We start from the raw sequence: 25,670 nt of genomic DNA on the forward strand, positions 1-25,670 counted from the left end.
GGAAATGTGTTTTATATACTTAAATGGACAATTTTTACCATTTAACAAGTGCATGCTTAATGGATTCCAGCTCATTGAATTCTCACCTTTTCCTTCGTAACTTAGTTGACTCTCCAAATTGTCGTTGTGGTGAGATGATGTAGAAACAAATTCTCACTTCCTGTTATCTTGTTCTATATATATACTAATTTAAGACAAGAACTATTAGATTCTGTTTCAGTTCTTCCTGTCCAAGTTAACACAAAAACTTTGCTTTTTGGATCAACGGTAGTAATACTCTCAGATGAGCAAAATAGTCTTTTATTTAGTTGGTGCAGAAATATATTATTAAAAGTAAACGTTTTATCCCTGATGTTAATGCTTCATCACTCAATAGGAACCAAAGCATTTCAGACTATTTTTTCTTCTTTCACCTTTTTCATATTCATATATTTATTACAGAGCATGCCTGTATTTATATTTATGATAGATAAGATAAGATAAGATAAATTTTATTTTCCAAATTAGGTCCCCAGGGGGGCATATACACATAACATATATGATTGATACAACATACAGTATTTTACATAACATTGTAAAATAAACTATTGAAATAGTCATACAGGTATTATTTGTTAAATAAAAAAGTATTTGAGAGTTGCTACTCCAGAGATGTGGCAAACCCCATTTATTTATTATTTTTTTTTCTCACTTGATTTTATAATATTTTGCTGAAAATGTATAAATATAAAATATAAAATAAATGATTGTTTAGCTGCAACAGACACCAAGGGACGATGCTCTAGGATTGTGATCTTAAAAGCTCTAACAATCCTCCTCGTATCTGATGCAGAAAAACAAACACAAATGAAAAAAGTTTATGTATATTCACAGCAAATAACATATACTGCAGTAAACAGGTATTGAGAATAGTGTAGGTTTCCCTACTGCAACAGACACCAAGGGGCGGTACTCAAGGAGCTGTGGTATTTACACAGTCCTCCTCGTGTCTGAAGCAGACAAGAAGGCCACATAATTAACAATTTTTCGAAATAAATTTACATGCAGCAGTGAGAATAGACTTATCTTCTGTGTTCATAAGCCATATCAGTTTATCTCTTGCGTTAAGAGTTAAAAAGTTGGGGCAACTTTTAGTTATCTCTTGAAATAGATGATTGCGGTCATCATTAAATTTAACACATTGGAATAAAAAATGATATTCATCCTCCACATCTCCAGAGTTACAACGTATTGTTCAATACGTTTTTATACGACCGCAAATTTTAAAAAAAAATTCGTCGTATATTGTTTATTTTTGTAAAGGAGACGGAGTTATAAAAGCAAATTTCTGAATCCTGAATATTATTTCCTTTGTATAATGATATGGTATCATGATGAATTATCTGATTAAATATTGTTTAAACTAACAAGTGCATGTGAACGTGTATTTAAAAAAAAATCCTCTATCGTATCTTGTCAAAATCTTGAGAAAATTTCAAGTCAGGGTTTACAAGATGTGTTTGTGCTTTCTATGAGCTGAACAGAACAATAAATGAATAGAAACAATGTTCTGCTAAGTCTTCCTGTATATATTCGTGACATTTATTCATAATGGAATCTGACCCCAATTAGACAATGCCATTTTCATATACAAATATGGTATGAAATATTTGAAAAACACTTATATACAATCCGACATGCATGATAGTATGTGCAATAGACACCCAGACTTGATCACGAAAATTTGAAGATAAAGGTATTGTTTTTGTAGCTTTACTATCAATGTTGTTATTGTTATTCAACGATATTTATATTTTTACGTATGCAGTGACTTAACTTCTAGACATCTCGTTAAAACTTCAGCTGTCACACACTGATGTGAGCCCAAGTGTGTGATGAGAGAATATAAACAAACATACACTGGATATTTTTGTTTTCATGGAGAACAAATAAGATAACAACTGATGCGAAAAAGTTTTAAAAATGTATTTGGAACTCATTGAAAATACAAGAAAAAATATATTGCTCCTTCAAATCACTTGCTTTTCATGTGCTTTATGCTTTAGTCTCGCCTTAACGGAGTCTAAAATAGAGACAATGTATTAGTGTGATTAGGTCTAGTTTATGGTGATTCGTTAGTGGTAGGTCAATGATATTTCTTATGCAGTTTTATAAACATTGACACATCTCGTTTCAATCCAGATTATTCCGCTCCTTCTCCTTAGTCATGGTCTATTGACCAAAAATTTTGCTTAGTTTGCATGTATAAGCGATAAGGTCTGTTCAAATGGTACCATTAGTGGCAGGTCAATGTTATATGATATTCAGTTGCAATTGGATGTTTTTTTAGATCTGTTTAATTTCATTTAATAGGTTTAAAATATATTTTAATCATTTTTTTTTACGTCTAAAACAATGAGTTTTTGTGAATCAAAATCAGTCAAACAAATATTTTACCTTTGTTTCACTGTCAATGTTGACATCATTTTCCTTTTAATTAGTGTTGTCAAATCGTACACTTTTGCCTAACCGGTTACTTGGATAATTGTTCGACCGATTATATGTTGATGGAAAGGGATGAATATAAGTTGTAAAACTTATTTCCCAATCCACTTTAAATAAATATGTTTAAACTAAGTTGATTTTTGAAGGCCTTATCTATAGTACCCTACACATAGATATAAGAAGATGTGGTATGAGTGTCAATATGATAACCTTCCTGTTCCATCCAAGTCATACATTAACGTTTTTATAATGCAATGAATTGATGTTTGTTCTTTGGTATTATAAGGCTTGTTTGTAAAGATTCCTGGCGAAGTTTGACTTTTAATAATCAAATACACACTATCAACTATGGCGTTTGTGCTAACTTTAAAAATAAAAAAAAACCTGTTTGATCTCGTAGAATTTAATATCTCTGAAACCGATGGTTCTTTCGTTTTCTTTTGTTGTCTCCGAACTCATTTTTAGTTTGCATTTCACAAATTTTTAGTAAGCATTTCGTTTACAGTATGACAAAGCCTTGCACGACAGAGATTGCACATTCAGATATAGGTCTACACTATATAAGAACAAAAATTAAATAATAAAGTAAAACGTAAAATTTGATCGTATTACTGATTTAAAGTTACTGTTAAAAAAACATGTATACTAATTATGTTTCTCTAAGATCTTGCCCTGAGCAGAGAGACAGGTTCTAATTAATTTTATATTTAAGAATTAATAATAGCAATCAATAAACTGGACAATTGATCTATCAAATTATTTACCAACAGGACACTATCTAAAGAAAACTTTTTAATGATTTCAATTCAAATTTATATCAAATCTATCAAAATTGAAAAAAAGTCTGCTTAACCGGTTAGCATTTTTGGTATTCAGTCGTTCAAACTGTTAACCAGTTAACCGTTGACAACACTACTTTTAATATCTGAATACTCACAATTCATGCATTATCAATCTCTTAATTAGGGGTTAAATATTCAATTCAATTCAATTCAATATTTTATTTACGTCTCACCTTATGTATAAAATTACACAATACATTTATAAAAGATACATTTTGTATACATAAGCCAATCTGTACAGATTTATGAGAGACGATAATCACTTAAAAGAATATGTTTATGTACATAATAAATATTAAACCTGAGTGGTAAAATTATACAACAAAAGTATTTCATTATTATTTACAATATAAAACTTCTCGGCGTCGTTTAAGAATAAAATTACAGGTTTTGGCACATAATCTTATAATATCTTGATTCGAAAATAAAAATACCATTTTCTGACAATCTGTAAAACTATTAAAATGTTCATCAATTTTAAGAGACTCAGTAAAAAGAACTTGTCTAAGATCATTATAAACAGGACAATGTAAAATAACATGATATTCATCTTCGACAATATTAAAACAATTAAAACAACATCTCTCTTCCAGCGGCAAATTTTCATACCTCCCAGTTTCCAGTCTAATAGGAGCCACCCCACATCTAAATTTTGCAAAGGCGCTTCTTTCACAAAAAGGCATAACCAGTTTGCAATAGTTTTCAACAACATACTCCTTCTTAAAAATATTATAGGTTCTTAGTTTATTACGCCCATTTCCCCGTCTGGAAGAGGATAAACTAACAATACATTTCCACTCTTCAATATAATTATCAATCATTCTTGACATCACTGTATCAATAAACATATTTTTATTAAAATTAGTGTTTATATCACAAAAGTCAACCAATTCAAGTTCCGTGAATTGTTTTTTAACAATGAAATTCCAATTTTTCACAATTTTATGTTTCAGACCGACCTCATCTGCCCATATAAATATTTTCCTATTAATACGATCTGGCTCCATATTTACTAATCTGTGCCAGTGTCTGGAAATTACTTTCCATTGAGTATGGTAAATTGGAATCCACCCCATGTCTCCCATAACAGCTGGATTAGGTGTATATTTACCAACACCAAGGAAGAACCTACACGCTCTCATTTGAATCGCATTAATAAATGAGAAATTCTTGCAGCCCCAAATCGCGGCACCATATTCAACAATAGGACTTACAAGGGCATCAAATAGTTTTTTATAGACGTCATATGACATGCCACCAATAGCTTTACACTTAGCTATAACCAGACCTAGAGCTCTGTTTGCTGACCTAGCAACTGCTTTTGCAGTAATACTAAAGTCTAGAGACTCATTTAAAACAAGGCCTAGATAAGCATATTCGCTGCTAGTAGCAATATTCATATCCCCACACTTAAAGACGTGACTTGATCGTTCAAATGAGGTCGGTCTAAAATGGACAACATTACTCTTACATGAATTAATAGTCATTTTGTTGTCAGTACACCAATGATATAACTCATCTAAGAGGTTTTGTAACTCATTCTCAGTATTTGCTAACAGTACGATATCATCAGCATACAATAAAATACATACTTTTTCTCCCCCAATGTCAACACCAAAATCAAATGATTTTAAGTATACAGCTAATTCATTTATGAAAATGTTAAATAATAAAGGAGAAAGTGGACAACCTTGTTTTAAACCACAGTTCACAGTAAACCAATCTGTATTGAAGCTATTGACTCTGATCGAGCACCTGACCCCATTATAAAGGGACTTAATAGCCATACACATTTTTACATCAACCCCCAGAGATGTGAGTTTTTCCCATAACAATGTCCTATTTATCGTATCATACGCCTTCTTAAAATCGATAAATGCACAAAAGGTGGATTTTCGTAGCTTTTTACGAACATCGACTAAACTAGTAAGTGAAGATATTTGATCTATGGTACTCCTTCCCTTCCGGAACCCATTTTGATCATCAACTAAGGACTTATTATCTTCAACCCATTGAGACAGCCTCAAGTTTAATATGTTACAATATAATTTATATGAAGCTGGGGCTAAAGCAATACCCCTATAATTTAAGGGGTCTCTTTTATCTGACATGTTATTTTTGGGTATCGGATTAATAATTATATTATTCCACATCTCTGGGACTTTACCAGTTTTAAAACACCAATTAAACAATCTATGTAAAAATATAATACAATTCTGGTTACATAAAACATCAGCTGGAATATTATCTACACCAGAGGCTTTGCCTCTTTTGCTTTTACATACGACATTAAAAACCTCTTCAAATGAAATTTCTTCTGTTAAAAGAAAGTCGCTTTCTGTCAAAACGGCTGGGCTATGACCGACTGGAATGTTCCTATCCGTTGTAACCTGGTTACCTGTTTGATTAAGTAGATCGGCATAGTCCGATTTCCACTTTAACAAAACATCATCAATATTTGAAGATACATTACCATTTGCGTCTACAACTTCCATTGGTATTAAAGTTTTGCGTTCTGAAGCAATTCCTATCTTACCTATCTTCTTCCAAAACGTTTGTTGATCAGTTTTTGATTCCAACAATAATTCTTGCTGCAATGTGTACCAGTACTTACGTTTTGCTTTTTGAACCTCACGATCGAAAACCCTTCGTTTTGACACAAAACTGGACTTTAACTCAACACAAGATACACGAGACAATTTGCCCTTTTTCCATAACTTTTCTGCACAACACATATCATTAAACAATACACTTAAATTATCACTCCACCAAGGTTTTTTAATTCTTTTTCTCTTATTACAATACATACTATCAGACATGACAATTACTTTTGAATGCAACTTCTGATTCATCTCTTCGCTGACAATAGCACAAAAATCAGTATAAACTTGATCAATATTACCTTGGGATACTTCATTTGTTTCAAGACCATTGATAGTATCTAAAAGTCGCAAATGTATATCATCGCCGTGACAAAAATTTGAAGGTATGTTTTTTACATCAAACTTAATAATTTCAGGACTACGATTTCCTGAGGTATGACACGACGGTAATGAGGCACTGATACGTGTATTTAACTCACAATACAACAAAGAATGATCGGGTATCGATCTCGCATCCAACCCAGTCGTATTAAGCTTAGATTTTATAATTAGGTCCGAAGCTCTAATAACTTTGAAGTCTTGAAAAAAATGAAGATTTTCATAGCTAGTAATACAATAATCAACAACCGATTGACCCTTTGATGACACACATGTGAAATCATTGTTTGTACCAAGTCTACCGTTCAACATACAACAATTGCTACTTGTTAAAAAATCAATAAATGTAGAACAGTAACTATTACGTGTAAAATCTATAATACTTCTCATATTTATACAATCGACTCCAGGAATGTAATCATACTCATCCCCACATCTACTATTAAAGTCTCCACAAATATAAAATAAACCATCATTTTGGAATTCATAAACTTGTGAAATCAATGTGTCAAAAAATAGTTCCTTGTCTACTTGCCTAGTAGAGTGATCAGGTGGAAGATAGCAAACACATATATTAAATCTAAAATTTGACAGCCTGTGATGCAGGTACAACCATAAAATACCTTCAAAAGATTGGTCTAAAATACCAATATCAAAAATTTCAGTTAAATAATTTTTAATTAAAAAACCAACTCCACCTGACCCACACTTGGCGTTTTTATGGATGCCATTTCTGTTATGACCAAACCATTTAAAATCATTTACAATCAGTACTTCATCTTTCTTTAGATGAGTTTCAGCTATACCTAAAACATCAAGATTTAAACATGAAATTGAATTTAAACGAACATTAAAATTGTCAGAAAAGGTATTTTTACTCCATCCGTTGACATTCCAAAAACCTATTTTCACCTATCTCCCTCCATGGTATTGACTTGAATTGTCTTGCATGTAATGTTCACTGTTATGTCTTGATGATCGGCGGTCGAAGCTTTCATTGTAACTACTACGTTGTGTGTGGTAATCAGAACTGTCCCTGTGTCGGCTGGTTGAAGAATGACGATCGTAACTTCCAGCGTGACTATTATGTTCACGATGCCTATTTGAACGAACATTACTGTGGGAATCTGAACGGGCGGATTCGTCAACAAGTCTAGATCCTCTCACACGTAGATCTGGGTTCACAGATTTCAGAGTTTTAGCTAGAACTCTCATATTTTCGGATTCAATGCGTTGTTGCAGGGTCATGTCAGGGTGTATATAAATGTTACTATATTGAAGTTCAGATTAATACTGATTCAATGAGGTCGAATTTTTCACAATGTTAATAATTCATCGTCAATGTTTCTTAGCTTATTTTGACAAAATTGAACCATACTGGCTGCTGAAAGCAAATTATTGTTTGACTATTTCACTTTCATTAATGACTGAACAAAAACAAATAATACTTTATTTTTTTTAATATATCTCGTTAACTATTGCCCCTTTAAAAAACAGCTTATACACAGTAAAAAGTTACAAACTGAAACACTGAATTCCAACCCTAATCTGGGACTGTGGTATAACAGCACATGAAGTTTAACTACAAGAACGGGCTATACTCATCAAATCTATACAAAACAAAATGCAAACAAAGATGGTAAAAACTCAAAGTATTCATCAAAGTACTAACAGCTACTGGAAACTAGTTCAATGCAAACTAGCAGCTCTAAAAAGAAGATCATTCAGTAAAGTTTTCAAGATAAAAGGTGAAAGTAAGAGAACTAGAGGCTGGCCTGTGTCGCTCCCCTAGGTCTATGTTCATCTTCAACAAGGTATGCTCTACAAAATTGTGGATGAGAATAGAATTTGTGACAAAAATCTTTTTTATTGATCTGATTTTGCTGATAATTTTTTCCAGTTTACCGTTTCATTTGCTTTACAAAAAACACAATCAAAGTGCTTATAAGTACTGAATGATAAAGATTGCTGTAATATATCAGTTGGAAGTCAAATTAACTATTGCATTGTATAAAGCATTGGTTTTAGTTGAACAATTCTGGACAAAGGAACATAACTTTAATTTTTAAAGGTGATTTTAACAATGACATCATTGATATTTGAGAACTTATTAGATTCCTGCACCTTGCAAAATTTGTGTAATTTTTCCTGACAAGTATAACACCATTTTGTTACTGGAATTTCATTGATAAATTTCTGGAAATGTTTATGGATAGGATTATAAAATGTCATTAGCAATTCACTATATTTAGTATATCTCAAATTAAAGGTAGTGATAAACCTTAGAAAATTTTGATTTCAAGTCAGTACCATAGGGTTTTGGTTACATTACAAATTTATTTTTACCCCGCCCCCTTTTATCAAAAAAAAAAAAAAATCCCTCAAGAAATGGTCCTAATTTCCATTGGAGTTTGCAACCATAATTACCCATTGAAATACATCATAAAAGTCTTGACATTAATATATTTTAATCAGCATTTTTAAAATAGTAACTTCTAATAATAAATTGACAGCTGATCACCTCAAGACAATACAACATCTCTTTATACATAATTTAAAGTCAGTGTTAGGATGGTTATTCAAACTTTATGCTGAGGATCTGATACCAATATACCACTGCATTTTTTTTTGTGGTAGTAAACAGGGTGTTGTCCTTTCCTACATGTAGTCAGTAAAGTATAGGCACCGAATCTTTATTTTAATCAGATTGGAGATTTATTTTCTGGAAAGTTAAATTTATTTAAAACTGATTTGCCAGTGTGTTCAGTTTGGATCTAGATAGACATCAATAGCAATTGTTAGTTACGAAGCAATATAATACTGTACAACATTTATATTTTGGCAGTATTTGCTTCTTAAACTGTAACAAAGGCCATGCAAAACCATGGTTATTGTCGAGCCTGCGACTTTAGTTGCAGAAAGCTCAACATAAGGATAGTGATCCGGCGGCTACGGCAGTGGCGGCGGTGGTGTTAGCTCACTTCTTGAAAGCTTTATATTTTAGTAGGTGGAAGACCTGGGTGCTTCATACGTTGTATATAGATGCCTCATGTTACCAAGTTTCCGTCAGTCACATGGCCAATGTCCTTGACCACATTTTCATGGTTCAGTGACTTCTTGAAAAAAAAGTTAATATTTTTTTTATTCTTTCTTATTAGTAGTAATAGGATAACTATATTTGGTATGTGCGTACCTTGCAAGGTCCTCATACCTGTCAGACAGTTTTCACTTGACCTCGACCTCATTTCATGGATCAGTGAACAAGGTTAAGTTTTGGTGGTCAAGTCCATATCTAAGATACTATAAGCAATAGGTCTAGTATATTTGGTGTATGGAAGGACTGCAAGGTGTACATGTCAACTGGCAGGTGTCATCTGACCTTGACCTCATTTTCATGGTTCAGTGGTTATAGTTAGGTTTTGTGTTTTGGTCTGTTTTGCTTATACTGTTTGCAATTGGTCTACTATATTTGGTGTATGGAATGATTGTAAGGTGTACATGTCTAGCTGGTAGGTGTCATCTGACCTTGACCTCATTTTCATGGTTCAGTGGTCAAAGTTAAGTGTTTGAGTTTTGGTCTATTTTTCTAATACAATAAGTATAGGACTTCTATATTTGGTGTATGTAAATATTTTATGATCTACATGTCAGTAGCACAGATTTTGTTTGACCATGACCTCATTCTCTCAGTTCATTGCTCATTGTTAAATTTTTGTCTTTTGGTCTGTTTTTCTTAAAATATAAGCTATAGGTCAACTATATTTGTTGTATGGAAGAATTTGTTAGCTGTTCATGTCTGGCATGGTTTATCATGTTTATCTGACCTTGACATCATTTTCATGGTTCATTGAATTGATCAATGTTTAGTTTTCTTGGTTAATGTTAAGTTTTTGTGACAGTTGTAATAAAGCTTTACATTAAGGACTATCAACATAAAATCAATGATTAGTTAAAGAAGGCGAGACATTTCAGTGTGTGCACTCTTGTATCAAAATATATGTTGATCAACTATATGTCTGAGACAGTGAGAGTTTTTTTTATTTTCCTGAATGAATGAAAAGGTTATTTCCCCCTCCCAATTCCCCAAAAAAGTAAAAGGTGGTAATTAATGTCTTTTTTCTTGATGATTCTTATTACAAAATTCAAACAATAACTTTTTGATAATTTTTATTGACCACCTGGTTCTATTATAACCACTGGTTCTGTCTTAATGTCTATATCCATTACAGAGTTATCTCCCATTGTTTGAGAAACTAAAGTTTGCAACTGTTCACTTATGGCATTTGATAGTTCATCATCTGGAAGTTCTAAATTTAGATTCTGAGCCTCTTCTTGAAATTCCTGGATCTCTGGTGTTTCTTCTGAATGTCTTGACAGAGTATAAGTGTGTTTCTGAGAAATTTTCTGCCGTTTTTTCCAAGGACTTACATAGTTTATAGGTTTTCTATAAAACTGTCCATGATTCAAGAGTCGTCTTTCATTTCTGTATTTGTCACTGAGGACTGTACCCCAGGAATCCTGAAATATAATATTATAATTTTGTATAAAATTAAATACTTTCCCTGAAAAATCTACATAATTCATTCAAACAATGTTCTATTATAAGAATTACTAAAATGAGACTGGTCAAGTCAATGGATATTATAAAAGTAAGATAAAAAAAAGAAATACTGTACAAAGATGTATTTAGTCTAAATGTATGTAACCAGGTAATAAATCTTCTCAGTTACAAACAGAAAATTTTGACTTTGAATAATTATCATGAATTTTGTACTTAAAAATTGAATGCTTCTTTTTGTAAATTTATTGGGGTGTAAAAGCATTGACCGAAGTACATTTTGTATGAAGCGCGGAAGCACTTCATTCTAAAAATGTACGCACGGTCAACGCTTTTACAACCCTATAAAGTTACAAAAAGAAGCATTCAATACTTATAATTACATTTTTTAGCTAGGATTATAAAAACACGATTTTCATGAAGTTTAATTTTTAAATTCACCCGTGCACTTTATTGTGGGACCTCGTGTCATCATGAATGAAATGTTATTGTCTCATGCAACTGCTTACGGAATAACATGTGATGTGCAATTAGCCAATCAGAATAACGTATTATAATGAAACATACATCTAATGTAATTATTAACAAATAAAAAACTTGCAAACCTAACTTACAAACAAATTAAACTAGAAGAAGAAAAAAAATCAAAATTTGACAGCTGTTTGAATAGCTAAAATTTTCCAACAGCTTGAAATATTACTCTTACTTAGTGAATTTGTACCAGTATATAAAATATAGGCTTTTATAAAAACTACCTTTGCCTACTCAGATATGGACCATGGTGCAACATTCTCCGTTCATTTCTGAATTTATCATTTAATACATTTAACCACTGGTCCTAAAAATAGAAAATAATCCAAATATTAACCACCACCTTCTTGGCATTATACTATTTTTGAAATATGTTAAAACTATTGTGGAATATAACCTGATATCCTTGTTTTATCCTCATTTACAAAAAGGGAATATACCACATTGAATTTCTCTGCATGCCTTTAAACCCTTGGCCAAACTCCTTAGGGTTCCATATGTTGCCCAAAAATTAAATGTTCTATCCTCATGCAATGAATCACCCTGGTCAATTGAATTCCTAACCATAAAGGTAATATTCAACTAGATCATATCAATTGATACAAATTATTTATTAATTTTGTTCTTGTCTTATTATCAAATATACATAAAATATTTGCCATTGATCTTAAAAGAACCATAATCAAATAATTATACAAACAAAATAAGGATTTTAATTGTGTTTAATATCTTTTTTTGGCTTGATGTTAGGTTGAAAAGTCAATAATGTTTTCCAAGAAAATTCCAGGAAATGGAGAATGAGCACCATGTGTTATCCACTCACAATAAAATATAACTGACGATTTCATAAAAATAAATTTTCTAAAAAAATGTATTTACTACAATATAACATTGTATAACAACATGTAGTTGTACAGTTTGATGTATGTCTAATTTTGACATAAAAAGCACCTTATTTTTTAAAAAGGCCCAGCGTTGCACATATTCCTCTTTCCACATGTTCCAAGGCCAATATTTAAAAAAAAACACTTTTTGCTGTTGTTCAAGTTTTACTAATATCTCAGAGAAATGAAGGCTTAAGAGGAAATGCAATGCAAATTCCAATAAATTTAATATTTCCAAGTTCATAACAGTTTTAAAAATATTTCTGTGACACCAATTTTTCCAAATCATCCCTGAAATTGCTGATGCAAAAGTTTGACATAAATTTTATAAAATCTTGCAAAAATTGTAAACATAAACATTCTAACAATTCAATTTTCCATATAACATTTATTTCAAAAGGGCATAACTCCTTTTGCACAGGAGAGAAAAATAAACCACAACTTACAAGAGATGATGCTTGACCTCGATTGGTTTTCTGGTCAAGCTTCGGAAAAGTGGTCACTATGGCTTTAGCAACTTCTACTTTTTGTTGTGGTGTTGGATATCTGTAAACAGAAAATAAAAGTAGTCAACAAATATGTTGTAAATCAAATGTGTGCAATGTTTCTTGATATATAAATAGTATAAATCAAACTATGTTTTGAATTGTTTCTTAATTTGTGGTGCCTGGGGCTTCTATTGCTAAATATACAATATGCTCATTGTTGAAAGGTAAAGAATGTCCTTTAATTGTCTGTATATCTTTGTACTTTGGTCTTTAATGGATTGCTATCTTATTGGCAATCATACCGCATCTTTTCATTTTTACATTACATTAATACCAAAAGAAACAATATGCTAAACCACAAATGTACAATACTTATAATAATGTACAGGGTTTAGTAAATATACAATATTTATTTATCAGTCTAAATACAATAAAATTATAATTTATGCAAAGAAACATGAAGATATTACAATGTTCACAATAATAATTAAGGAATGGCTGTTATATTTTTTCTGTCTATAAAGAAATAACATCAAAAATGTGGTGCAAACTTATTTTAAAGTGGGCACCACATTTTTTGTGTTATTTCAAATTGACAGACAAAATATTACAGTCATTCCTTATAATTTAATTCAAAATTCAATTATAAACCGGAGTAAATCATGAAATACATTGACGATGTCACGGTCACATGACAAAATTGTGTCTTTGCCTGAAATACAAAACACAGTCAGCCAATCAGAAGACGTGTTACATCCAAATTAAATTATAAGACTTATAATGTACAAATTGTAACACTATCTCTGTTGAAGATAGATACCTTTTTATACTTGAATGTAAAAAAAAATAGTCAAATCCAAGAAAAGTATATTAAATTTGCCTTGGCCAAACATTGCAAAACATATATATTTAGTTTGTTATGGTTGAAAGCAAAACAATCAAGGTGAAATTGACAAAGTCTCATAACTCTGTTATAGTGTACTAATAGTCACAGCATAAGAAAGGCAGTTTTTTCATGCAACTTAACATTGTGAAATATTTGTTAGATTTAAAGTTATGCAGAGTAGATTAACAAATAGACAAACTTTACTATAAATGCCAAATTTTTCAAAGAGCATTATAGACATTTAAAAAGATTAACTTACAATCCTGTGTATTTAACAACTTCATTAAAGATTGTGTCTAGAAATTGCATTTTCCCTGGCCTGCTGACTATTCCCGTATTAATCATTTCCTTTGCCCTGGCTCCATATGGAAGGTTTTCCAATGGGAATGGATCAGGAAAAGGTAATACAGTTTGTAATGACTGAGAGTGAACTCTCGCACCCATATAACTTGAACCTCGTGATTTACGTAATTTTTCAAAATATTCCCATTTTTTACTTTTCCAAGATGCCTCTTCTTCCATCCCTCCAACAGCTGAAATACACAATACGATAACAATGAACCTTTTTTAAAGTTTCAATTGTTCAACATTTTTTATACCTTTTTTTAGGGAACTATAAATTATGGGTTTATCTCATTGTTGAAAGCTGAACAGTGGCATATAACTTTAGTTACAAACATCCACTTCATTTGAACTCTGCTTAATAGTCGTATCATTGGCAAAAATTCAGATATGTATGCAAACCTTTAACATTTTCAATTGTCTTTTGTTTAAATTATTTTATTGTGTCTCATTGAATTGTTTAAAATTCTTAGGAAAAAATTACCATAGCTGTATTTGGCAAAACCTTTATGAATTTTTGTTGCACAATGCCCTTCAACTTAACTTTTTAAATTTTTATTCAAGCATCACTGATGAGAATTTTGCATATAAAATTATAACTCTGTATCTTTGGTGAGTTTTATTGACTGACTTCTTACATTTTCTATAACTAAAATTCATTACAAACTCTAGCTGTTTCCTAACAAATATTTCCACTGACAATTTAATTTACCAGGATAATTCAGGAAAACTTGTTAGTATAAAATTGAGAATAGGAATGGGCAATATGTAGAGGAAACAATAACTGTAATGCGGGGCTAGGATGAAAAATATTGTCCTGCATTTGTTGTTGTTGTAATATCTGTCATGCCTTTTTATTTTTCATTATATTCAGTCCTGCATTTTTTTTTAAAGTTTAACCTGCCCTTTTTTTATTGTTGCCAAGTTGCTCATTGTGCCAATTTATTATATTATTTCAAGCTCCTGTCCTACTTTTTTTTTTTAAATTTAATTTCACCCCCCCTCCAAAAAAAAAATTCAAATGGTATTTCCCTTATATTGACCATGTGTTGTTCATTATTGTATTTGCTATCTTCTTGGTGAAGTCAGTTGTTGGTGGCAAGAGGTGATAAGTTGACATTTTATGTTATTTTCAAACGAGAAAACTAATAACCTTACCATTTATTTGATTTGTTGGTCTGATATCATTTGAGTATAATGTTACAGGTACTGGAATATTAACATCTGCTAATTCCTTTAAATCTAAAAAAATAAAGAAAGCTAAGTCTTTGGTATTGAGTATCTGGTAAAGATTATGATAGAAACATGATACCAGATAATGAGTATCAACTGTTTTTATTTTAATCCTGTAGAGTTACACTAAGACATGTAAGACATATTATATAAAACCTACTTGAAGTCAAGTTCACAGAAGATTTTATCAGTCAAATAGAAATGTCATTATGAAGTTCATTTAAAATTTATTTATTTTGAGGACAAAACAAGACACAAATAAAACAATACTGACACAAAACTATGACATGGTATTAATCGCAGTTTAGACAAAAGTTATAATCTTATCCATGTGAATTCGTTTATTATCATAGGTACAGATGAACATGTACCATTTTAGAAGATTGCGAAAAAAATGAATTTTCGTGTATATTTGATTTCATGGTTTGCTTAGCCTTAGGTCTGAATATAATCCTATGAAAACATAAAGACCTTAGATGAATTTGGCTATTACTTTTAGGTCCCTTTGGTTATATAGCCCTACAGGAACCTACATGTATCAATATTGTCTCTGTTCATGCTGATGGAGAGTTGTCTCATTGTTCATAATACCACATCTAATTTTTATAATACTTTTTATCAAATAATATTTTTCATTGTAATCATAAATGTTTTCTATTTGAGTTTCTCTAGATCTCACATCTAGTAAACAAAAACCATTAAAATACATTCTTACTAGTTTCCTGTAATAAATGGTCATTTGGATCAAATCCCATGCAGCCATCTAAATTAGTATCAGTCTGTCCAGTATCTAAGCTAGTTATCTGCCCTTGTTGACCTTCAGGATTGCCTGTTTGAGATTCTTCATCAGAAGATAATTCTATTTTTATTATATCTTGAATAGTAGGTTCTGATGAAATATTTCCAGGATTCTTCCCAGGTACCTGAATAATAAAATAATTGAGTTTAAAACAAGAATGTGTCCATAGTACACAGATGCCCCACAGGCACTATCATTTTCTATGTTCAGTGGACCATGAAATTGGGATAAAAACTATAGTTTGGCAATAAAATTAGAAAATTCATATCATACATTTTCATAGGGAACATGTGTTCTAAGTTTCAAGTTGGTTGGACTTCAACTGCATCATTAACTACCTTGACCAATAACTTTAACCTGAAGCATTACAGACAGATAAACAAATGGACGGACGAACAGATGCACAGACCAGAAAACATAATATTTGCTGATTGTCAGATTGTTGAAAGCTGTACAGTGACCAAATGTTGTTAACTTCTATATCATTTGGTCTTTGGTAAAGAGTTGTTTCATTGCAATCATACCACATTCTCTTTTTTTAGATTCTCATATTGTTTCTTATGGACACCAATAAACGCAGTGTACATGTATACATGTATATTTTTTCTGTCCAGAATGTTAAATATAAAACAGAATATTCTTAAACATGTTAAACTGTATGATCAAAACTTATACAAAATTAAAGATATTTTTCAATATATCTTAATTTATAGAAAAGGCTCATGAGTCACAAGGTCATGTATATTGGAAATCCTGATCTCTATTTTTAAAAGGAGTATTCCATTTAGTTTATTCTATTAAAGAGATAAAAGAAAAAGTTATTTAGTGTATTCAAAATATGGTGTGTCTACATATAGGCCTGGATATCATATTTGTTTATTTGTGTTTATCATGCAAATTTATTTATAATAAATTACATTACATTGACAACAATAACATGAATAACAAGTTGATGTATGTATAATTTTAAGAAATATCTTTAGAAATTGAAAGTGATATGAACTTTTTATTGACGGAGAAGCTATTCAGTTTTGTTTTCATCATTAATTATGGTACCAAATTTTCTAATATTAGTAAAGTTTCTGATTAAAGTAAAGTAAAAATTTACCTCTTGAGAACCTGCATAAGAGAGTCTTTTCTGGAGCTCCTTGATGTGTTCTGTTGGTTCATTTAGAACTATAGTACTTCTAGATAAGGTCTCTGACGGGAGGTCCTGTTTAGAAGCTTGAACCGGATCAAAACTTGACTGACTTGATAAACTTCTGTCCTTTATGACTCCAGATTTGTTGACACTTTTTTCAATTTCATGTGACCATCTTTCCTGAAGTTGTATCTGGGAAACCTTTGTATTTCTAAGTCCCTGTGTGAAGTCTCTCTCTATAATCATGTCCATGAATTGTTTCGTTCCATAATGTGCAAGTCTACTTTCATTGTCACATGGTATCGCTTGTTTTTCACTATGAGGCTCGGCTGATGTTGGTTTTTCCTTTCTATACATTGGAGAATGTTTTACTAATGTAGGCAAACTTTGGTGTGTGTGTGAATATGGTGATATTTGTCTTTGTGGTGTTTGGTGAGACTGAGGAAAACTACCCTGATCACATGACTGATTAAGTGATGATGATGATGTACTCAATCTAGTCTGCTTGACAGGTGAAGGTGAATCTTCCACAAATGGTTGAATTGGTCTACTTGAAGATCCTGCAAAAGATGGCTAAATGTATACTGTTAATGAAATCAAAAACAGCCTCAAAATGATTTTGGCACAAAGACGTCATGGCTAAACGTGACGTCATACAAATGAAAACTTACAAACTGGAGGTTATTACATTACCTGTACGCTTCAAATTCAGATAAAATTACATTAAAACGGTGAATTTGAGGTAGGTGTTGTTTTATTTTCGATTATATATTAGTAATCGAACATTTGTTGATTCATCAATTCAAAATGGCGGGTCTCTCCTTAGTTACGCCTGGTCAACTGTGGATTTGACAGCAACTTTTAGCCAATGAAAATCATTGTAACATCCAAATTGCATTAGAATACGTAACATACCTGGGGTGCCTTCCTCCATCTTGAATTTTGAAATAACAGTTAACAATCTGTCTAGATCTTTAAAGTCATACGAAACAAGTGAATGGTGAGAAATAATATTTATCCATTTCTTGAACCAATGCATGTGTATATATATATAATCTTCCAAAAAAATCTCTCAGTCTGTTATGATGTAAAAATATAGCAGTTAATTAATTGAAGTGTTTTGAAACCATAGTTTACTGATTGTCACCTTAAAGTAAACAATCAACAAAGATGTATGGATATTGAGCACATGTTTAAAATGTACAATTAGATAAAAGTTTATTTCAATAGCAGATCCATGCATATACAGTACCAGATTTTTATGAGAAAGTGATGATGAGTTAACTACATATACAAAAATAGTGGCAAAATGATTACTGGAAGCAAGTAAATCTCTTATCAATGATTATTTTGGCTTTTCAATTTATTTAAATGTTCTTTGAATCGTCCTATTTTCTTTAAAAGCAAAAAAAAATCATTTTCTCCTATGTTCTATTTTAGCCATAGGAGCTATGTTTCTTGACATACAAGGAAATAAAATATAAAATTTATACTAGATACTCTGAAACTCATTTAGCCTAAGTTTGGCTGAAATTGATACAGCAGTTTCAAAGGAGAAGATTTTTTAAAGTAAGTCAACATGATGAACAAATTGTGAAAAAGTCTTTAAAGGGCAATAACTCCTTAAGGGGTCAATTGACAATTTTGGTCAAATTGACTTATTTGTAGATCTTACTTTGCTCAACAATTTTGCTATTAACAATGTATCTGTATCTATAATAATATTCAAGATAATAACCAAAAACTGCAAAATTTCTTTCAAATCCATCAATTCAGAGGCAATATACCTGAAAAACCAGTTACCCAATTCGGCTGAAAATTTCAGAACAGGTAGATCTTGACCTAATAAATACTTTAACTTCTTGTCTTATTTGCTCTAAATGCTGGAGTTATTGAAATATAAGCCAAAAACTGCATTTTACCCTGTGTTCTATTTTTAGCCATGACGGCCATGTTTTTTGACGAAATAGAAAATAAAACACAAAATTTATTTTATACACTCTACTGATGATTCAGTTGAAGTTTGGTTGAATTTGGTTGAGTAGTTTTAGAAAAGAAGATTTTTTAAAGTTAGCAAATATGATGAACAAATTGTGAAAAATTGTCATTAAAGGACCCCTTAAGGGGTCAATTGACAATTTTGGTCATATTAACTTATTTGTAGATCTTACTTTGCTGATCATTTTTGCTGTTTACAGTTTATCTTTATCTATAATAATATACAAGATAATGACCAATAACTGCAAAATTTCCTTAAAATTACCAATTAAGTGGCAGCAACCCAACAATGGGTTGTTTGATTCATCTGAAACTTTTAGGGCTGATAGATGTTGACCTAGTGAAAATTTTTACCGCATGTCAAATTTGCTCTAAATGCTTTCGTTTTTGAGATATAAGCCAAAAACTGCATTTTACCCACATGTTCTATTTTTAGCCATGGCGGCCATGTTTTTATTCACAAAATGGAAAATAAAACACAATCTTAACTCTAGATACCCTAAGGATCATTCAGCTAAAGTTTGGTTGTAAATGGTTCAGAGGAAAAGATCTTTGAAATAGTTTACGACGACAACAGACGCCAAGTGATGGCAAAAGCCTGATCTCTAAAGGAGTATTCTAAAAAACGTAAATTCTTCTAAATTTGGACAAATTATATAATTTTCTTGAGAAAAAAGTATATCATGTAAATCTTTATAAACAGGTGCATAAGTTTAATTATTAAGTCTAGTCAATTAGTTATAAATATCAAATGCATCATTTTTTTTTAACTTGAAGTTTCATATGATTTTAATATACATGCATATGTGCAAATTTCAAGAGTAGGATTAAATTCATGTGTAACTTATGTGTAAGATTCTTTTCATGTGTAAGATTCTTCATATTATCAATTTATATAAAAAATTATGTGTTTTATCATGGTATCATATATATTAATGGCTTTTCACACAAAAAAGAATATTTTTGTTTTGATTTATTTTGTTCAACTCTGCCACATAAGGGTAGATAATTCAAACATAATGAGAGATAACTGAAGATAAATTACTTTTATAATAGAATGTTTTTAGAATGAAATGTCTCAAATTCTTCATTTTCTTAGTGTTTGTGCAAAAAAATCTTTGAATTCAGAGATGCAGTTTTTATTTATCATTTCACTACTGTACTTTTCACATATAAACCCACAAAAATACAATCAGCAAAATTAAAATCAATTTGTTTTAATTGAATCTTCTTCAACTTCATTTCTGAGTTTTGTGGCAATAAGAATTAAGTAAATATTTCATAATGTTTGGTTCCGGCAAATTTACATGTAAGTTACAGAATGGCAACTAAAAATTTTGCAAATTTTCAATTTATAAAGGGGACAAGGGTAAAATTTGTAAGGCTACGGCCGGTGCATAAAAAGTTGGTAGTTGATGATATTTTGTGTTTTGTCAAACTGTCCACCTATCCCCATTATCCTTTTAATGTATGTACAATGTGTTATCTAAGGTATGTCTATGAACATATAATCGATCAAATTTGCATAAGTTACCTTCCGAATGTGACCTTGACTCCTCATTTTCATGTGACTTCTCAATACTTGTTACATCAGATGACTTGTTACCTCTCAACCATTGTGGGGTGTCATTGGCAGTATCATCTACAAACAACAAAACACGCACATTGAAAATACACAATTATTTCCTTCTATAATCATCAGAATTATATCATTATTGTAGATGACAAGTGAATAAATGGGGAATGTGTCTCTCTTGCATATCATATAAAGTTATTAAGGAACATAACTGAAAAACAGTAGCAGTGATACTACCCAAGTTTTGTAATCAGAGTTTTGTGGTAGTAAGTTTTGTGTATAAGTTCAACTTGTATTAGAGAACAGAAATGAAAAGTTTTGCAATTTTTTTTCATTTTTGATATCGTTTTGTTTCCTTTTATTGTTTAATACACACATCAAGTTTTCTCTTTCATTTGTCTTTTGAATTGCTTTACATTTGTCTTTTTTGGGCCTTTGTAGTATGGGTTTTAATCATTATTAAAGGCCATCCGTTGTGTCTACATTGTATGTATATGTATGTTAACTTTATGTAATTTGGTTCTTTTTGGAGAGTTGTCTCATTGGCATCATACTACATCTTCTTAAATTATTTTCATACGAAAATGTAGATAAATTTTGTAAGTACATGTATCTTGATGAGTCAACAATAAAGATGCTCACTAAATATGTTGTTCATCTAAACATGTATCAGTGTATGTATATTAAGTATATATATTAAAAGTTAATTCATTTAAATTGATATTTTATAGTGTGTCTTTCTATGTTCTGATGTTATACTATTGTTTCAGAAAATGGAGAAGGTTTGGTACCATTAAAACGTTGAATCCCGCTGCATTTGTTTGCACATGCCCTAAGTGAGTTCAGTGGTTGAAACCTGCTGTCTGTTTATGTGGTTCATAGGTGTTTCTCATTTTTCTTTTTTATATATATATGAAGAATAGATTGTTGGTTTTCCCATTTAAATGGTTTTACACTTGTAATCTTTAGGGCCCTTTAAAGTTTGCTGTTTGGTGTGAGCCAAAGCGCCATGTTGGAGGCCGTACCTTGACCTATAACGATTTACTTTTATAAATTGATACTTGGATGGAGAGTTGTCTAATTGGCACTCATACGTATGATACCACATCTTCCTATATCTATTATATACAAACCTAGAACCATATGGCCGTACACTTTGTACTCTGCAACTTTAATATCCAACCACATTATAAAATGACTCAGCATCCATGGATGAATGTTTCCAATCAAAGATGTAAAATCTTTCTTTACAAATCCCAAATCTAACATCTTCTACTGTTTGCATGAAAAATAATCTGAAGATAGAAAAAAAATATGTAAATATAGTGTCAATTATGTCTATTGAAAGTAGAGATGTCAACTCACTGAATTCAGTAAAGATTTACTAATAGGGTAGAAAAACATCTACTAAATCATGTAAACATGGTAAATGGAAACAAAAAAGTTATACCCATTTTATGTATTGTGGGATGTTTGAATTTTCACGTAACAAACAGTCCTGCTGATGAAAGTATATACTCTGACGTTACAGAGTTGGGGGTGGGGATGACTAAAGAATACTGTAAACCAACTTATTTTCACGGATACTTAATTTCAAGTTTTACCCTTTCTTGCCTTCTTCCCGGCTATTTAATTTCGTGATTATCTGATTTACTTGATGAAGTTTATTAAGGAAAGATCAAAGATTGACATATTTGTGACAATTTTTATTTACGTTATTTTTCTACTTGCAAAAGTTGCGAAAATAAATCTGTCACGAAAATAAATCGCTCGAGAAGTTGGTTCACAGAAGCTGAAAACATAGGCGGATTTAGTTTTTTGGTTACTTATATAGGGAATCACTGAAGCGTGACTTGTGGGGGCCCTCTCTTAGGTCAGTCAGTGGGGCCCCCACTTATGAAAATTTCTGGATCCGCCACTGGAAAGTGTATTACATTTTCATCAAATTTGATTAATATTTAGTTTCCCCAGGGCCAGGAGGCTCTTTTAATACAAATAGTTTTTGTTTAGGCTTCAGAAAGCTTACTATGATCTACAAATGTACTATACTATTACTATTATTACAAAAAAAAATTTAAATAATTTTTTCAGATATTTTCTAATCTTGAATTTTTAGTTTGACTTTTTGCTGTAGATTTTTTAAGCATGCTTAAAGTGCTTGGAGTGTTTTATATTTTTTCTAAAGACATATATGTATAGAGTCCTCTTACATGTCTTATGAAAGTAATATAAACTGTAAATTTTCATGATTTTAATATAACTTATTTTATATATATGCATTCTAAAAATGCAAATGCCAAGCATGTCAATTGAAGGTAATTTGTAAATAAATGATTCAAAACAGTTTATTTTAAAACTGTTACATGTGTAATGTTTCTTTTTTTTTTCTATTCAAAATCATTATAGTGAAAATCTGAATTCAAATTTGTATCGAATATCAATACTCACAGGCAGTCGTCTCAGACCCCCCCCCCCCCCCCCCTTTTTATGAACCTTATGAAAGCTCAGAAGAAAAGTAGGGGGGACAATCTGAGACGAGTGCCCGTGGCTGTACTCTATATAAATCGCTATTTTGACGGAGCCGGGAACATATCTTTTTTTCTCTTTTAAAGTTATTTCCTACTGCCCCCCTTCGAGTATGATGCACTCTACCAATTTATCAATGGCATGTACCCCGAATGCCACAATAAACTATAAAATACATCCTTTCACACAAATGCCATATGATCCCGTATGGCGTATCAAAATAGGACACGAAGTGTTCTTGAATCAGAATGTTGTTTAAGGTTTATACTGCTCATAAAATATTACCATTTAAAACGAATGATACTGACCTGTTAGTATGTTATATATTAAATAGCCTTCGTTTACCCTTTACACAAAACAGTCGTAAGTGTGAACAGTTGACACAAAGTATATCATTGTATTATACACATGTTGTGTGTACCTTGACCTTGACTGATATGACACACCAAGTCGGCAGTCAAGTTACACCTGCGTGTAAACCACGTGGTGTAAACATTTAACAAGTTTACAAACGAAATAAAACCCGCAACTCCAAGTGTGCCAGGTTCAAATGACCTCTTAACAAAGCTTATCACACGAATGATGCGATGTGTGTACACAACGTATTTATTATATATGGTCAACGACTTTCGTGCAGACAAAAGACATTTATATTTAGAATGTCACTATATTTACTAATCATTTTTTCTATCATATCATTGGCTAAGGATTGGTTATTTTCTTTCATTGAAAAAGAGAATTTCTCAATATTTTTTTCAAGTATCTACCTTGAGGAAAATATATATTCAAGACCCCCACTCAGTGGCGGATCCAGTCATTTAAAAACGGGGGTCCTACCCCAGCACAAAAGGGGGGGGGGGGTTCAACTACTCTGTACATGTCCCCTTTCAAATGCATTGATCGTCCAAAAAAGAAGGGGTCCCGGACCACACTGGATCCGCCACTTCCACTTCTATCAACGACAGATATAAAAAAAAATTTACACCCTACCAGCATACTTCAACTGTCTTTATTGATAAACTTAGGGAGCTACCATTTGATTTTTATGGGGGGGCTAGGATGAAAAATTTTGTCCTGCATTTTTTTTTAGTTGTAATCTCTGTTCTGCCTTTTTCTTTTTCACTCTATCCGGTCCTGCTTTTTCTTTTTTAGTTTATCCTGACTTTTTTTTACATAAATTGTCATCCTGACTTTTTTTTTACTCAAAACTCCTGTCCTGCCTATTTTTTTCAAATTTCATCCTAGCCCCCCCCCCCCCCCCATAAAAAATCAAATGGTAGCTCCCTTATCATGTTCAGAGTTTATATGAATTTCTTATTTACAACAAAAAGTACATGTATAAACATTCCACGAGTAAAGTAATAGGCCCTACATCAGTCATTGGAAATAATATAGAGCTTCGAGTGGTGTGTGACTACATAGAATATTTTATTCAGATAAGTCTACTGTACGTGGCTATACAGTGGTATGATATGGTCTCAAGTCATAGAAATTAAAGTTCAGCACATGAATCCTATCCTTTATCAAAAAAATTTACTGCAGTATCCAGATAAAAATATTCGTGCTGGAAGCTCATTAGGATTTTCTTTTGAACAATTGAGTCGAGTGGAGCGAATTTTTATGACTTTCCCGCCAAAAAATGAATTTTCTTTATTGTAAGGGAAAGCAAAGTTAATGGGTTACACGACTTTAAAAAAGGAATTGTTACAAAAAAGAAAAAATGCCACCCTTGACTCCTAGATATAGATGAAGTTCTTTTAAACTTGAACCCGATTGAATTAATATATCATCGGCTTTTTGCTCATATCAATCATAAGTTTTGCCCACAGGCACTTGTCTCAGAAAGAAAGAAAATTGCCTATATACCTTAATTATTAAGGTATATAGGCAATTTTTTTTTCTGAGACAAGTGCCTGTGTGTATAATATGGAAAATGATATAATATTATAAAGACTGCGCGCAAAAACTGCTAAAACTGAAAGACATCGACCCTTTATTCCGTAATATTGCCATTCTTCATGTCCAACAAACAAACAGAAGATGTCCATGACTCACATAGTAAAATATTTAACATATGAAGGAAGTTTGAAGTTATAAATCAAGTACACCATTTATCTGGAATACCAGAATCAAGCGTTGGACAATTCTAAGGAATAAGAAGATTCTGATTTTGAAACCGTCACAAGACTAGCTATTTAATACCGATTTGCTCAAATCTTGTTTTTTTTTCTAGATGTCCCCCATCTGATTTTATAAATTTTACACTCCCCGTTTCCAAAACAGCAATCGAGGCATCCTTTACCCCCTTTCAAGTTCAAATGACCAGTCCCTTATAAACATGCCACTAGCTCGAACAGATGTTTTTAGTTCGGATTTCACACTATATTAAATATTTATCAAT

The 25,670-nt window shown here is 31.5% G+C and overlaps 1 protein-coding gene across 2 annotated transcripts; it reads right to left on the bottom strand.

The window, feature by feature from the left end:
* Positions 1-10,457: 10,457 nt before the first annotated feature.
* Positions 10,458-23,737, bottom strand: LOC134708538 (uncharacterized). Of its 2 annotated transcripts, XM_063569167.1 has the most exons (10): positions 23,578-23,737; positions 21,877-22,038; positions 20,702-20,809; positions 17,137-17,729; positions 15,945-16,152; positions 15,155-15,238; positions 13,914-14,187; positions 12,727-12,826; positions 11,621-11,703; positions 10,458-10,825 (listed from the first exon to the last, which is right to left on the bottom strand). In XM_063569167.1, the coding sequence occupies exons 2-10, from the start codon at positions 22,010-22,012 to the stop codon at positions 10,771-10,773; spliced, it is 1,641 nt and encodes a 546-aa protein (XP_063425237.1). In that variant the 5' UTR covers positions 22,013-22,038; positions 23,578-23,737; the 3' UTR covers positions 10,458-10,770. The 2 variants fall into 2 exon arrangements, with proteins under 2 accessions (XP_063425237.1, XP_063425236.1); XM_063569166.1 differs by lacking the exon at positions 11,621-11,703.
* Positions 23,738-25,670: the final 1,933 nt, after the last annotated feature.

This window comes from Mytilus trossulus, chromosome 2, assembly GCF_036588685.1.
Source record: "Mytilus trossulus isolate FHL-02 chromosome 2, PNRI_Mtr1.1.1.hap1, whole genome shotgun sequence".
In the NCBI taxonomy this organism is placed as follows: Eukaryota; Metazoa; Mollusca; class Bivalvia; order Mytilida; family Mytilidae; genus Mytilus; species Mytilus trossulus.